This window comes from Sminthopsis crassicaudata, chromosome 6, assembly GCF_048593235.1.
Source record: "Sminthopsis crassicaudata isolate SCR6 chromosome 6, ASM4859323v1, whole genome shotgun sequence".
NCBI classification, from domain to species: domain Eukaryota; kingdom Metazoa; phylum Chordata; class Mammalia; order Dasyuromorphia; family Dasyuridae; genus Sminthopsis; species Sminthopsis crassicaudata.
In genome coordinates, this window is record NC_133622.1 from 161,970,496 (window position 1) to 161,987,039 (window position 16,544).

Below are 16,544 nucleotides of genomic sequence, written 5' to 3' on the forward strand. Positions count from 1 at the left end.
TTAACTCAATATCAGTTCATGTAAGTCTCAAGGAGCTCACATTCTAATGGAAAAACCCAGACATATCCAAAGCAGATGGTACTGCCTCTTCTTGATGTCATATCCTTGGATTGTTGAAATGTGGGTGGAGGTAGCAAAATCAACCTCTCCGTGCAAATCTTTTTTAGGATGAAAGACAGAGGAAATCTTGCAGTGGCTTGAAGACCCTGTTATGTCAACACTCTAGTTTAGTCACAGCCAAGTGCTGTTCTAATCTGTGTTCTAATCTGTGAGCTTTGCTTGAAGCCTGGGGTTATAGCACTAATTGGTTGGTCTTATTGATTCTTTATACAGGTCAGTGTATCTAGCATTCAGTGACTTCGGAAATGTGGAAGAAATCCCTTCCCTTCGGTTTACCCTACCACCCGAAATGTTTGCCAATAATTCTGATAACAGCTGCTTCTGTATTCCATCAGGAAACTGTTTGGGTTCGGGTGTCCTGAATGTCAGTATCTGTAAGAATGGTAAGTAAGCTTCAAGAGAGATCTGGATCATGGGTGTCTGAAATGCAGTAATTATGGGAGATAGTCTTTGACCATGCTTCCTGGATCATAACTCCCCATCCACCTCACTCCCCCAGCACTCAGAAAGCTAATTGTTCAAACATACACTATTGCCTAGTTTGCAGATCAAACAAAAACATTTCTACCTTTCTAATTTAGAGTCCTTTAGAATAATAGTGCTGTCAAACTCAAATAGAAATGCCAGCAAACTGCCTAATGACTTGTAAAACCACAAATTGACATTATCTGTGTTGTGTTTGTATTTTTATTTATTTTATTAAATATTTATTAATTACATTTCTAAATACCAAAAATTGGTGTGGGCTGTACTTGGGAATTTTGTGGGCTGCTTTCTGGCTGTGAGTTTGATACCTCTGTTCTAGGACTTTGCAAGACTTGGATTTGAATTATACTTTGGACAGTTATTAGCTATGTGATCCTGGGCAGATACTTAAACTATGAGCCCGAGTTTTTTCATCTTTAAAATAAGGCTACAAAACACTTGACCCCATCACCATAAAGGAACAATTAGCTCTAGAAACAATCCCAGCTGGGACTGACATTTCTCAGGGATCCTTATTATGAAATTTAAGGAAAATAGTAGTTTGGGAAACATATTGTACTGATGTCTTTTCATTTTATCATGCCTTGAATTTAATAGCCTTAGAAAATATTGATCATTTCTTACCCTTTTCCTAAACATCAAGATGGCCAATTATCTTTTGCTCCATTACCCAAATGGTTTTAAAACTCTTTATAAGAATGATTTCAGGATTAGTTCTGTCTCTGGCTCATGTGACCTAGAAAAATTCATAAGGGGTGTAGAAACAGAGGATGCAGGTCCAAGATTCCTAGCTCTGACCTCTGCCATTGACTTGATAAGTGATCTTGAAAGGATTCATGGTGTTCCTGGGCTACAGCCCAGACACATTTGACCTAAGACTAAGTGTAACAATGATCATGAATTTCTCTATACCCCAGATGTCCTTATAATAGACTCCGTGTATATGTGCCAAATGTGTTCCCTATGTGCTCTTTAAATTAATGGGATTCCAACCAATTCAGTTCAGCAACATCTATGAAATCTCTAGTTTGTGCTTGCTGCTAGGAATCCAAAACCAAAACAGTCCTCAACCCCAAGGATTCTACTAGAAATCACTGCATTCAACCCTTTTTTCTGAAAGCTGGTTGTGTGGTTGGAGGATTTGTATTCTTGACTTCATTAATCATTCAGTCAACAAGCATATACTAAGTTCATTATGTCCTAGGCACTGGACTAAGTTCTGGAACACAGAGAAAGAACAAAAACTGCCTCTACCCTTTACATTATAATTTTACATTATAATTGAGAAAACAAATCAAATAAAACAGATCATACAAAGCATTTGTGTCAAACGAAATTTCCCTCTGTTCTTTTGAAATGCAGGTGCTCCCATTTTTCTGTCTTCTCCACACTTCTACCAAGGAGATGAGAAATTTATTTCAGCTATAAAAGGCATGAATCCAAATAAGGAAGACCATGAAACATTCATGGATGTCAACCCTGTAAGTACAATTTCCTCGGAGAATCAGAGGATTTCTTCTTCTCCACATCATTCCTATGGTTCAGTCGAAATACATTCAGCCCTCCAGGGGAAAAAAAAATTGCCTTCCCCTAAACTACCTCTGTTTTAATGGGAAAGAAAATCTAGTCCAACACTTTTCTTTCATGTTACAAGACTTGAGCTCTTCCTCCTCCGTAAAAGTTCTAAGGCTCCTGGCAGAGAAACATTTCATGAGCACCAATGTTTCCCTCTTCCAAGTCAGGAGTTCTTAGTCTTTTTTGTGTCATGGATCCCATTAGCAAACTGTGAAGCCTTTAGATCCCTCAAAACCGTGTTTTTAAATGCATATAAAAACGACAGATTACAAAGGAAAACCATTAGATTGAAATGTTATCAGAATTTTAAAAATATATACCTGCCCCCAGGTTAAGAACCCCTATAAGTATTTGGAAATATCCAAGAGGTATGGTGCACTTTCTTATTGCCACTGGAGTATGTGGGGAGACACAGGTTGGAACAATTCTCTTGCCAAGTTTGAAGGGAGAGAAACAGTTATCTAGTGGCTACAATAATGAGAGCTACTAGAGTCTTTTGGGGAGGGAAGGTGAAGAGAGTCCAGAGGCAAGTGGCAGAGGTGGAAGAAAATGATGTTAATGGAGGAGTATGGCTTAAGAACAAGGTGGAGGCTCTGGGTAGTAGGCATAGGTAATAGTAAAGGAAAGGAAGTAAAGGAAACTGAGCCAATGCTAAAGGAGTCTTTTGGGAGTAGGGGGGTGATGGAGGTAGTGTGCTGCTGCACAAAAGATGATCAATAAAGAAATATTTGAAGGTACAATGGAAGAACGAATTATTTATTTATTTATTTTCCTGAGTCAATTAGGATTAAGTGACTTGCCCAGGATCACAATAGCCAGGAAGTGTCAAGTGTCTGAGGCCAGATTTGAGCTCAGGTCCTCTTGACTTCAGGGCTGGTGCTCTATCCACTGTCCCACCTAACTGCTCCTAAAAGAACAGACTTTCAATGGAAAATATACAATGCAAAAAAAAGCCAGAGCTTTGACCTACGTGTTTTCCAATGAGGAAGATATATCCCTCTCTAGACAACTTGGTATCTTCCCACTTTCAGGGGTTCACCATATTGATGCCAGGATTCCTGGTTGGCATTAGCCATTCTGTAGCTCAAAACTCTCCATCTCCATAGTATCAGGGATTATAGGCGTGGACCACCTTCTTTTACCCTAAATTCCCTTAAAAAGCCAATTTACTTTTTGGTACCTCCATTGCCTTTTTTTTTTTTACTCTTAAATCTTTACTCTGGTTTCATTCATTTGAAACTACTTTCTTCAAAATTGCCAATTATCTCTTAATTGCTAAATATAATGACTTTGAGCATTTGATGTAATTGACCACCTTTTCCTCATGGATAGAACTATGGTTTTTTTTGTTTTTTTAAAATTAAAGCTTTTTATTTACAAAATGCATGCATGGGTAATTTTTCAACATTGACCCTTGCAAATCTTAGGCTCCAAATTTTCCTCTCCTTCCTCCTATGTCCTCCCCTAGATGGCAGGTAATCCATGTTTAATATGTAGAACTATGTTCAATGGTGATGTTATTCAAATTGACATTGCATATTTCTATTGGGTTAGAATCAATGACCAAATCTTATGCCCATTATAACTTTGAATATTGTGATTTTTAATGTATGCAACCACTTCTCAAGATTCATTATTTACACTACTCAAGGCCAAGAGATGTGCTCTATTCTCCCCATCTTCATATTTACTTTCTCTTGGTTCCCTTCCTTTCAGTTTAACTCTAACTTTTATCAGTCTCTTTTGGTAGATGTTTATGTGGATGCACCCCAAGTTCTATTCTAGGCTCTCCTTTTTCCTCTATCCTCTCTCTATTCTCACATCTCCCATGGGTCCAACTATCATCTTTTTGCAGATCTTTTGCAGTCTTCTTTTTGAACTCCAATCCCTTATCATCTTATTGCATGTTTTGATCCGGATTCCTCCTTAGATATCACAAACTCAAAACAGAAAGATTTTTCCCCAAAATCTTACCCTCTTCCAAATTCCCTATTTTTCTCAAGAGCACTATCTTCTTTCTATTCAGTTATGTTTCCAACCTCAGTATCATCCTTGATTCCTCCATTCATCACACATATTTATTCAGTTGATAAAATGTTATAATTTTTTTCTCTACACCTCTTACATATTTTCCCTTCTCTTTGTTCAAATAGCTACAGCCCTAGTTCAGGACTTTATTGCCTCTTTCCTCCATTTGCAATCTAATTTATCTTCTCCTTTCAAGTTCCTTCCTTTTCCCATCCATTCTCCACCAAGTTGCAAAAGTGATTTTTCTAAAGCATAAATATATTCAAATCAACCCCAGTCTCACTTGATAATTTTCTATTTTCTTACTACCCCTACAATAAAATGTAATATTTTCTTTGGCATTTAAAGATCTTGAGAACCTATTCCTTCTCCATCTTTCCAAAAGATGGGTACTCTCCATGGATTCCATGTTCCTTTGAACCATTCTTGGAATTTTCTCCCTCTTTATTACCTCTATCCTTGTCTGTTTAAGACTCAGCTCAAGGAATGCCTCTTACAGAAGGACTTTCTTAGTTTCCAGAATTGCTAGTCCCTTTTTAAAAAATTTCTTCTTTTTATTTGTCTTTCATGTACAGATATATGTATATATACACTTATATATGTGTTATCTCCCTCATTAAAAATCAGTTCCCCTGAGCTTCTTGAGAGTAGGATCTATTTTTGCTTTTCCTTTGCACTTATTACAGTGTTTGGCAAATAATAATCACTTAATAAGCACTTCTTGATGGGTTGGTTAATTTTAATTTTTAGTATTTTGCCTAAAATGTTTCTCCTTTTCAGTTTTGTTTATGTATATGGATTTGAGTAAATCTTTCTGCAATAATTGTAAAAAATAATTTTTTTCTGCAATAATTGTAAAAATAATTTAAATCCATTGGCAAGTGGATGTTCATTAGTGACAGAGTGTGTATTTGTGCACCTAGGTGTACATATTTTCTCTTTCCTCTCAGCATTCCCCCCTCCCCCTGAAGCTGGGGTTAAATGACTTGCCCAGGGTCATATAGCTAGGAAGCATTAAGTGTCTGAGACCAGATTTGAACTCAGGTCCTCCTGAATTCAAGGCTGGTGCTCTTAACCACTGGCCACGTAGCTTGACTTGTCCTGCTTCTGTATCCATCAGTTATTTGGCTTGAGACTTGGGTTCTTGTTGCAGCAAATGTGTGCTGCAACCTATTTCTGCTTCCTTATATTTTCTACATGACTCAGTGTCTTTTTAATCTTTATTGTGACATTATGGCAACAAAAAAAAAGTTGTTTGAACCTTCTTGTTACCTCCTCTAAGAATCCAGGAAAATGAGCCTTGCATTTAGTTCTAGCTTTGGATATATAAGCCTATGAGGTGATCCTGATGTAACTCTGAGTAGGTTGGCCAAAATCAGTCCAAAAGTCCTAAGTCTAGGCCTTGTGAGCCTATATTTTAAGTGATCATTCATAGTTTATTTTATTTTTATTGCATTATTGCATTTTCTATTGTTGTTTTGTCTACCAACCCTTAGAGAGAGGCTTCAGTATTGGTCAAAACTAAATTGAAATTAAATTCTAGCCAAGCAGTCATATTTATGCTTTATATAAAATAAATCTTTGTTGATACTTAGATGATGAAAAAGCAAAAGATTAAAAAAAATCTATTTTGCAAATCTCCTAGATTTTTCCCTATACCTTTCCCCTTTTCTCCTTCAGAAAGCCATTCTTTCTTTTTTTTTTTTTTTTCCTGAGGTAATTGAGGTTAAGTGACTTGCCTAAGGTCACACACTAGGAAGTTTTAAGTATCTGAGACCAGATTTAAACTCAGGTCCTCCTGACTTCAGAGCTGGTGCTCTATCCACTGCACCACCTTTTCTTTAAAAAAGAAAAGAAAAATATTCAGTAAAATCCATTAATACATAAAAGGAAACTGATGCTATATACAAAATCCTATCGCCATCAGTATTCCTTCCTCTCTTCAAATAACAAGATGAGATATCTTTTATTTAAGTTAAGTGTTGTTCTTTATAATTTCAACTATTGCATGAATGTTGTTCTTATAGTATGTGTACTTTTTAATATTTATTTTTAATATTTTAAAATGTTGTTTATTTTAATATTATTTCCATTTTGCTCTGTTCACTTTTCAGATGACTGGAATTATTCTAAGAGGATCCAAGAGGTTACAAATCAATGTTCATGTCCGACAAATAGATGGATTTGAGTAAGTCTTCCCTCACCCTTTTTTTGCAATAATAATAATTTAAGCATTAAGTAATTAAGCAATAATTTGCAATAAGAATAATTTAAAGCCATTGACAAATAGGTGTTTATTAGTAACAGAAGAGGTATCTCCTGATGACATGCTCTAAGGGGTTTGGTATATATAATTGATTTCTTTGAAGAGGCTGTTACAATGTAGAATATATGTTCCCTGCAATGATTTTCATGTCTATTTTTTTCCATTCCTGTTGCTGCTACATTGGTTCAGGCCCTGATTGCTTCACTCTTGGCCATAACCATTCTGCCTGCCCTTATGCTCTTTATATTCTTCCAATCCATACTATCTACCATCCTTGGATAAATCTTTTTAAGGCTTTGCTTTCATCATCAATCTTTCTCTTCAAAAGTAGCTCTCTATTGCATTCAGAAAAAAAATTATTTTTCTAGTCTGAAATTCTTTACTTTCCATAGTCTGGCCCTTTCCTATGTGTTCTCTGAACCTTCTCTACCTTTCAAACCTTATCTCCCAAGCTCTCTGAAACATTTCTAATCCTTGACCATCTACATGCTGTTTTTTTCCCCTTGGGATGGCCTCTTTCCCATTTCCTCCTGTCAAAAATCTGATCTTTTTCTAAGGCTCAGCTCAGATCCTACCTTCTCCGTGAAGCCTTTCCACCTTGAAAAACCCCTCTAGGTTCTTGAGATTGCATTCTTTCCTGATTTTCCTCCACTCTATCTGACCTTCTCTTTTTCTGGACCTGCCTCCAAATCTCACTTTCTAACCACAGGTGTCCTCCAGAGCTCTGTCCTAGATGCCAGGTCTCTCTCTATCTATACTACTAAATTTGATGATCTCATCATCTCCCATGCATTTAATTACCATCTCTATACTGCTGATTCTGAAATCTACCTTACCTGCCCCAATCTTTCTGCTGATATCCAACTTCACATTTCCAATTGTCTTTCAGCCATCTTCAGCCACACTTCACACTTCCTAGCTATGTGATCCTAGGAAAGTAACTTAACCCCAATTCCCTCCAAAAAAATATTGCAAAATATTATTTTCCTTTTTTTTTTTTTTTGTAGGGAAACTGGAAACATCAAGACTTTAGTTTTCCCAGTTATGTATCTAAATGAGGTAAGTCTCAAGAGAACATTATGGACATGTATAAGAAGATCGGGGCTCTTCAATTGGAAAAAGGGTTTATTGGATGTCTAATTTTTAGAAAATATATCTGTAATTTAAGAGAATTAAAAGAAGAATTTGGTAATTAAAAAAACAAAAACAAATGTACAACCAAACAAACAAAAAACCCACATTTATTTGTCTTCATATAGACAATTTCTGGTGACATGTATCACATGAACATAGCTAGTTCTGTAGATTTCTGAGATTCAAAATATGGGGCAGATTATAATCAAGAATTAGGGGAGAAAGCAGAAAGAAATACATTTCACTTTTAGGATAATAACTGTGAAAGAGAACATTGTAGAAGAAATTAGCAGTGCAAAAGAATATAACAATGAAATAAAATTGTGATCAGCAGTTATTAAAATGTGATGATGTATACATGTGTACATTTATATACACATACAGTTATTCCACAATGTGGAAGAGATAACTGTACACATATATCAATTATATATAAAAACTGATTTATATGTGTATATACTCATGTGCATATATGTATGCACACAGATACATACACATGTGTATATTTATTTCAGTTTGTGTATTACTAAAGATTAAAAAATTCCCGCTCTAGAACTGAAAGGTACATCATCTAGTCCAACCTCCTCATTTTACAAATGAGGAAATTAGAGAGGTTTGCTTGATTAATGTCATATAAGTAATAAATGTTAGTGGCAGGATTTGAACCCATGGCATCTGGCTCCATATTACTTCCATTGCACTAAAACAACAACAAAGCAAATCTCTTACTTTCTTCACAGCAACACTGAGAAACATTTTTATACTAATAACTTCCTGTTTAAGGAAGTTAATAGAGAGGTATTCATTCAAATATAAAAGGAAGATGGGATTAAATTAATGGCTCAGACAAAGTTTGGGGATTACTTACAGGCTTTAATTACAGCTATTTAGAGTAACTATCAAGGGGAGTCCCAATTTAAAGTAAAGGAATGATTTAACAAGACATTATGAAAAGAACATCCCTGGATGGGTCTTCATTGGTATTCAGAAAATCTGGTCTCCTTATATGGTCTCTGTTGCTCATCAGGCATAATATCAAGGCATCATAGGAACCTAGATCATGCCTTAGACAAAATGTGGGAATCATTCATTGTGCCCCAAAATATTTCTTTGTGAGAAATGATTCATTTGGATCCTTCCTTTATTCCAATCAGTATTAATCAATTTGATTTGATTTCCTAGGGATAATGATTAAAAGTTCTACATATTAGGCCCCAGAGCTATGAATTTCAGATTGCAAATTCACTTGCTTAATTATAGGAAGCCAATTATAAGAAAAGTCCTCTGTGAACTCAAGCAGAGTAAAATGTATTGTGTACATAATACATAGTAATAGCAAAGTTGTGAAATGAGCAGCTGTGAATGACTTTGCTATTCTCAGCAACACAATGATCTAAGACCACTCCGAAGGATTTAAGATGAAAAATACTATCCATAACTGATTGTCTGAATACAGACTGAAATATATATATATATTTTTTTTACTTTCTTTTTTTTTTTTCTTGAGGGTTTTTTTTTTAAGGGGGGAAGAGGGAGATCCATGTTTTCTTTTTCAACATGACTTTTTATGTAAATGTTTTGCACAACTTCACATGGATCTTTTCAATGAGAGAGGGTGTGGGGTGGAAGGAGGAGAATCTGTAACTCGAAAAATTTAAAACAAATATAAAAAATAGAGAAAAAATCCTAAGAAGCTAACTGGAGGCCCTCCACCCTTGTTTTTCCTTGTTATAGTGACCAAGTCTAGTGGCAGAAGTAACTCAATTATGTGGAAAGTCCCCCAACTTATTTTTATGCCTCCAGACCACTCTTTCTTAACCACTATCTTGTGACTATCTAATGACAACTAGAGTGGAGATGTCTGTGTTTCCCCCAACCTGAGACCTTCCTTCTGATATGCCATTTCTAATTGATGTATCATTTTTGGTCTGCAAAGCAATGTTTATCAATCAGTTGGTTTCTGTACTTCATGTAATCCCTTTAAAGTGTTCACATATCAAATCTAGAATCAAGCCTTATACAGATAAGGTTCTGGAAAAAGGAGGTATCTCAGATCATGAAGAAAATCTGAGGTCTGCTTCTTTAGAGGGGATCATAGACTATTCGATAAAGTGCCATTGGCTGAGAGCTATGACTCAAGGATTTTTCTTGAAGTTTGAGCAATTATAAAAATTCTCTTGCACGCACTCAAAAATATGTTTCTCTCACATGGATTTTTCCCCTATTCACATTCATTCATTCCTGTTGACTTAACATGCAAATCAGATTGTTCAAAAGAACAATCACAATTTGAATGTACTTAAGACACTGTTACTTAAAGAAATATTGCAAATCCAGATTCTGTTATATATCTTCTCCCTTCTGTTGGCCCCCTTTTTTCCCTTCAATTATGTTCCCATGGGTAGGCCCTCTTTTCAAGAAAGAGCAGCCATCATAAATCCAGTGGCTAAAGCCTCAACTTAGGAATAATGAAAAAGACCCTACTCTCATGAAGCATACTTCTACTGAGGAAGTTAAGATATTTGTATCAGGAAAAGGAAGACATCTACTGTGGTTCTAACTGGATGAAAATATAATAGGGAAATATTTAACAAAATAAATGAAAATATAATAGAACATAAGTAATGCTGATAGGTGTTTTTCTATGTGAACACAAGGATACTTATATATGATTTAGTGGCCCCCATTTCTATCTCAGTTTGACTATACTAGCTTAAAGGATGACATATTGTACCCTCTGAAGCAGACTGGAGGGAAGAAACAATCAAAAGGGAGAACAAATGTACAACCCTGAGATAGCTGGAGTGAGAGTTACACTAACCAAAGGATATGTCTGTCTCTCTCTTTCCAGAGTGTTCTTATCGATAAAGATTCTGCAACAAAACTCAAATCCGTAATAAATACCACTATGGTCATCACCAACATCCCCTACATCATCATGGCTCTGGGAGTACTCTTAGGTTTGATCTTTACCTGGATGGCATGCAAAGGACAAGGGTCGACTGAAGAGGTAAGTGAGTGGTTGTCATGGTCTATTGATCATTCTGTTGGATAATCACAGCTAAAAGATTAATTATCACCACGTTATTGATGGCATGAGGCTTACACTCAAGGTCCTCATACTGAACAGAAAAATTCCTTGTTCACATCACGGCATAAATAGGGAGTAAGGAGACCAATTTAAAGATGGAGTTGGCATTTGAGAAGTTTTGACAAAAACTTCTGGGAAAACTAGAAAGAAGCATGGAAAAATTATATTCAAGCCAATTGATGTTACAATAAACTCCAAATGTTATATTACTTAAATATAAAAAGATAATATCATTTAAAAATTAGAGAAAGGAAGATGTCTTTCAAAACTATAAAGAATTCTTATCTGAGTAAGTATGAAATGTGATTATAAAAGAATGAGCAATTTTGATTATATAAAATTGAAATTATTTTGGACAAGCAAAGTTACTGAAAGTTCAAATTAGTGCACCAGCAAACATATTAATTAATAATTTAATATGAACCAGACTCTATACTAAGTGTGGGTAATACAAATAAAGTTAGAAATAGCCTCCTGTCCCCAACGAACTTACATTATAATATGGGAAGCAACATATTAATAGTGTTATATGCAAGATTCATATAGAGGAGATGGAAGGAAAACAATTCAGAAAAAATTTTCAACTTTATCTTTCTCTAATAAAGATAATTTCCAGAAGAAAAAAAATAATGATGCAAATATATAAGAAAAAGAGACAATCCCAAAAGATGTCAGCCAAAGTATATCAACAATTCTCTTGTTCTCAAGTGGAAAACATAAGCTATTAGTGACCTTACTAAGAAAAGATCCAAATCATTAGTTAAAAAATATGCAGTTTAAAATAACACCAATGTTCCACTAGATTGAATATCCATTAGATTGGTGAACATGACATTTATTGGAGGGGATGTAAAAGGATAGTCACTAATGCAAAGTGGGTGGAGTTGTAAATTTGTCTACCAAAAAGTCACTAAACTGTGCATACCCTTTGACATTCATACTGTTACTAGGCTTATATCCCAAAGAAATAAAAGACAGAGGGAAAGGTCTGATATACAAAAATATTTCTGATGGTACTTTTGTAATGGCTAGGGAGTAGAAACTGAGGGAGTGCTCATCAGCTGTGGAAAGAGTCAAAGAATTGTGATTTTTGAATGGGATAGAATATTTTTGTGCTGTAGGAAATAAGTATAACAGAAAAAAAACAGGTAAAATTTACATGAACAAATGCAGACTGAACTGAACCAAGCCAGAATAATATTTTACATGATAACTATGATAATAATGTAAAAGAAAGTACTCTGAAGAATTTCACAACTGATCAGATAGCAATTGATTAGTGAGGAAAAGGAGTTACCCCCCTTAGTAAAGAAAGGGGATGGACTAGAAAGGCTGGATGATGAATGCAATTTTGGCCGAGGTTTAGATAGGTGTTTTGCTTGACATTGATAGATATATTCCACACACATATACATACATAAAAGCATCAATAAAACATTTTTAGTTTACAGAAAGAAACAAATATAGAAGTAGATAAAAACAAATACATGAATTTTGTTACTGCTTCATTAAATTAGGGATTGAGGCAGGGGAGGAATCTGAATCCAAACTTTCCTGGTTCTATATAAGTTATTCAATATATAAACATGTATACACACATATGTATGTGTATATATGTATATATACACACATACACATACATATAGACAAATGTTTATGTATGTGTAGAGATATATAGGTATATCGCTATACAAATGTGTCTTTGAATTTGTATAAGAGGTAGCATGGATTCTAGAAAGACCCAGGTTCAGAGCCTCTCTCTTGTCATAGGTTATCTGTGTGACCTTGGCCAAATCATTTGACCTTTCTACATTCCAGACAATCTCTAAGATTATAAATTACAGAGAAAGTATCCATCTGAACTAGTAGAGAGTTCTCTCTACCCCAGTGAAATCATGAATCCAGTATTTTTAAAAAATGTTTCTTTGTAGGGAAACATACACATGTCTTTTTTAAAATAATAGCTTTTTATTTTCAAAACATTTGCATAATTTTAAACATTCATCCTTGCAAAACCTTGTTTTCCAAAATTTTCTCCTTCCTTTCCCCTCAGCTCCTCCCTTATAATCCAGAATAGGTTAAACATGTGCAATTCTTCTATACATATTTCCACAATTATCCTGATGTACAAGGAAAATCAGATCAAAAAAGGAAAAAAATGAGGGAAAAAAACCCAGCAAACAAACAACAACAAAAGGTGAAAATACTATGCTGGGATCCCCATTCAATCCCCCTAGTCCTCTCTCTGGATGCAGATGGAATTGGCCTGAATTACTTCCTTGTTGAAGGAGCCACATCCATTATAATTATGAGATAATGAATGGAAGGTACTTCTGGATTCTCAAAGGGTCTGCCCACAGGAGCCAGAGCTAGTCATTTCATGTACCCCATCATTCACCTGTTGCCAGGTCCAGCATGGTGCTCTATGGTGCCACCTAGCTGCCCATAAGAGAAGCTCAAGAAGGTCTTAGCAAACTTAAAGAATCTTTAGTATCAATATAGCAATGAACTGTGTCCATGCTAGTAAATGTTTAACAACCAGCTCTGGTGGCAAGGAACCAGGCTGAAGAATGGTATGAGGAGGCAATGAGATGGAGAGAAAATGGGGGAATAGATGTACAGATCACTCACCTTTGAGTCTAATCTGCATTATTTATACTTTATCAATTTCTTAAGTCCAGACAAAAATAGTCACTCAAGTCCTGATTTGGAATATTTGCTAAATTTCAGAGGTATAAACATTCACACTGAAAATTCAACATGGAACTTACTAACTTACAAGGAGCTTACAGACTGTATTTCCATGTCCTGAAGAAAAGCCTAGTTAAATTAGGATAGGCTTCTCACCAGAGTGCTAGCCACCATATAATCATTCTTTTAGCCAAAGGAATTCTCAAACTAAGAGATGGAAAGATTTGCAACCTGTTGGTAGAGGAATACCCATATGCATGAAACTGTAGATTTATAAACTATTGAAGTAGATGTGGTATGTTAAGTGCAGGTTAGTTATTTCAGATTCTTTTTGAATGAGCCCTAAAGCAGTCCCACAATGGGAAGCTAAGTAGTACAGTGGATAGAGTGGAGTCATAAAGGCTCATCTTCATGAGTTCAGATTTGACTTCAGCCAAATCATTGACCCCAAGCAAATCATTTAACTCTGTTTGCTCCAGTTTCTCATTTCTAAAATGAGCTGGAGAAGGAAATGGCAAACAACTACAGTATCTCCACCAAGAAAACTTCAAATGGAGTCATGGAGTCAGAAATGAAAAATAAAGCAGTCTCAAATGAAACAGGTTTCCTAGAAAGCTCTCCTGCCAGGTTGAGCAATTTTTCTCTCCATCTCAACCCAATAGTGTAAAGTAATAACCTTATAAAGATTTTTTGGGGTAAATTTTTGTGTAATTTTTAGCCATGCCCTATTTGTACAGGAATCATAGGACTGGTTTTTTGAGCCAAGATTTTATTTTGAACTCTTTTGATCAGATCCTTCCTGTCTGCCTTTTCAGTCCTTAGAAAAAAGGACTGGATCTCTAGAACCTGATCATTCTTTCCTCCTTGTGTTGTGTATTCCTCAGGGCACTGCTGATGAAAGAGCACCCCTCATGAGGACCTGAAATCTTCCCTACTATTTGAGCTTGGTGAATGAACTATGCAAGCGGACAAAATTCCAACCACTACTTCCTTGGGAAAGCATCTTTGTGTTCATCAACAAGTCAGTCGATTTAGCATTTATTAAGTGCTTACTGTGTGCCAGGCACTGTGCTAAGTGCAGGGGATTCAGACATAAGCAAAAAGAAAAGATAGCCCCATCCCTCAAGGAGCTTACTTTCTAATAATCAGCTAATTACTTAATTTGATGCACTATTGATACGGGGGAAATACATCATCAGTGTTCCAGCCGGCTGCTAAATTAACTTTTGAAGAACTGACTGACAGTGGCTGGTGACAATACTTTCTGAAAACAGCCCGTTGCAAGTTGCTTTGTGTTCATGTTTGTGGCAGGCATTTTAAATAAATACTCTAAGTATTAATGATTTGGGGGTTGTTGGAATGCTAAAAGTTTCATATCATCTGTTGTGGTTAAAATGTCTCTGCATCTTGTTAGATATTGGGACTAATCTCATTTTCTAAGATACTATATGCCCCTAAAAACCCAACTTTAGTTACCACTTCATTTTCTCATTTTAAAACCAATCATTGTATAGGATCATTGTATAACTGGGTCTTCCCTGCTACTTATGGATGAGATCTTTGTTCTAATCAGTGAAGATGCCTGTAATCAACTATTAACACCACATTTGAGAAGGACTGAATCATGGCTGGACATGTTTCTGAGTCATGGCTTTAGACTCGATTTTTAAAAGGAGAGGAAAGGAGGTGTCATAGCTGAGATTGGAGAGAAACGATCTCCAGAGGCTTAGGCTCAAGATCCCCCCCAAGAAAAAGCCTGCATTCCTTTGAGGCTCTCCCGGGGATGCCCATGGCTCAGGAGAGGAAGGAACTATGTGACAGGGGAATATGCATTCCAAGACAAAAGAAGCAATCCCTAGACCAAGCTTTCTGGACGCTGTGGAGCACAACTCTGAGTTCCTGGGGACCAAGCAGAAGAATTTGAAATCAATAAGAGTTGGAGCTGAAGAGGGGCAAGAGACAGCTTTCAATGAGACAAATGATCTGGGGAGCTTACCTTTTTGTTGTTGTTAATAGATCTGCATACCTAGGGGAAGGGGTTAAGAGGCAATGAAATCCTAATGCCCTTGGGGTCAGAAAGATCTAGATTGGAGTCCTCCCTCAGATACCTGGACAAAACTGACCTCTCTGAGCCTTCATTTATAAAATGAAGGGGTTGGATTTGATAAATTCTTAAGTCCCTTCCAACTCCAAATTTATGAGCCTATGATCAATTCTTTAAAAATTCTCAGTTCTTTCCCTTGGTTGGGGGCCTTATTCTAGTCCTTAAATCAGGAGGGATATAAGATGGGAATATGGAGAAGGCCTCAACCATAAGATGATACCATAAATCTGGAAAACTCTATAGATTCTTTTGGGGAAGAGGGACTTCCTGGGGGGTAAAAAAGTCAATTCCTTATGACTCCACTGTCTTCCCTGGTCAGGGGCCTTCATCACTTGGGTAGTCCCTAAGACTAAGGGACTAAGAATGTGAGTCACTACTGTTTTGCATTTTTTGCTGGGTCAAATAAAGTCTTTCCTATATTCAGTGTATGTTAACCTGAGTGATTGCATGGACGCTGAAGTTTCTTTTATTTTATTTTTTTTTGCAAAGATCAATCAGTTGATAAGAAGTTATTACGCACTTATTGTGTGCCAGATAGTCTGCCAAGTTTTGGGAATACTTTTGTATTCTTTTTAGAAGTAAGACCTTCTTACTGCCCTTAGTGAGCTCCCAATTGAATGACACAAATAAATCAATATGTTCAAATAAACTACATACAGGAGAAATGGAAAGTAATTAAAAGCAAACAAGACACTAGAATTAAGAGGAATTGGCAAAAATGTCTTGGAGGTAGGATTTTAATTGGGACTTGAAGGAAGCTAAGGAATCTAGAATGAAAAGGGAAGCCATTCCAGGAATGGGAGAAAACTGGAAAGAATGCCCAGAGCTGTCTCTTATTTGTGCAATAGCCACTATGCCATTATCATAGGATTGAAGAGTACAGGCCTATAAGATGTAAGGAAACTGAATTAGTCACTACGGTTGCAAAGATCTTGGCAAGAGTTATATTCTAATATACATAAATTTAGGGGAGTGGGATAAAATGAACCAAATAATGATGTTTTTAAAAGAAGATAATCTGGCTATCTGCATCAATTAAAGAAGGCTTC

At 36.0% G+C, this 16,544-nt stretch overlaps 1 protein-coding gene across 1 annotated transcript in view; it reads left to right on the forward strand.

The window, feature by feature from the left end:
- The window catches only part of SCARB2 (scavenger receptor class B member 2), a 67,499-nt gene extending 51,581 nt beyond the window's left edge, over positions 1-15,918 (forward strand). The window contains exons 7-12 of the mRNA XM_074275682.1: positions 334-503; positions 1,969-2,087; positions 6,324-6,397; positions 7,483-7,534; positions 10,461-10,619; positions 14,276-15,918. Of these exons, the coding sequence (XP_074131783.1) occupies positions 334-503; positions 1,969-2,087; positions 6,324-6,397; positions 7,483-7,534; positions 10,461-10,619; positions 14,276-14,314 (613 nt within the window). The 3' untranslated portion in view covers positions 14,315-15,918. The remainder of the gene's footprint in view (positions 1-333; positions 504-1,968; positions 2,088-6,323; positions 6,398-7,482; positions 7,535-10,460; positions 10,620-14,275) is intronic.
- Positions 15,919-16,544: the final 626 nt, after the last annotated feature.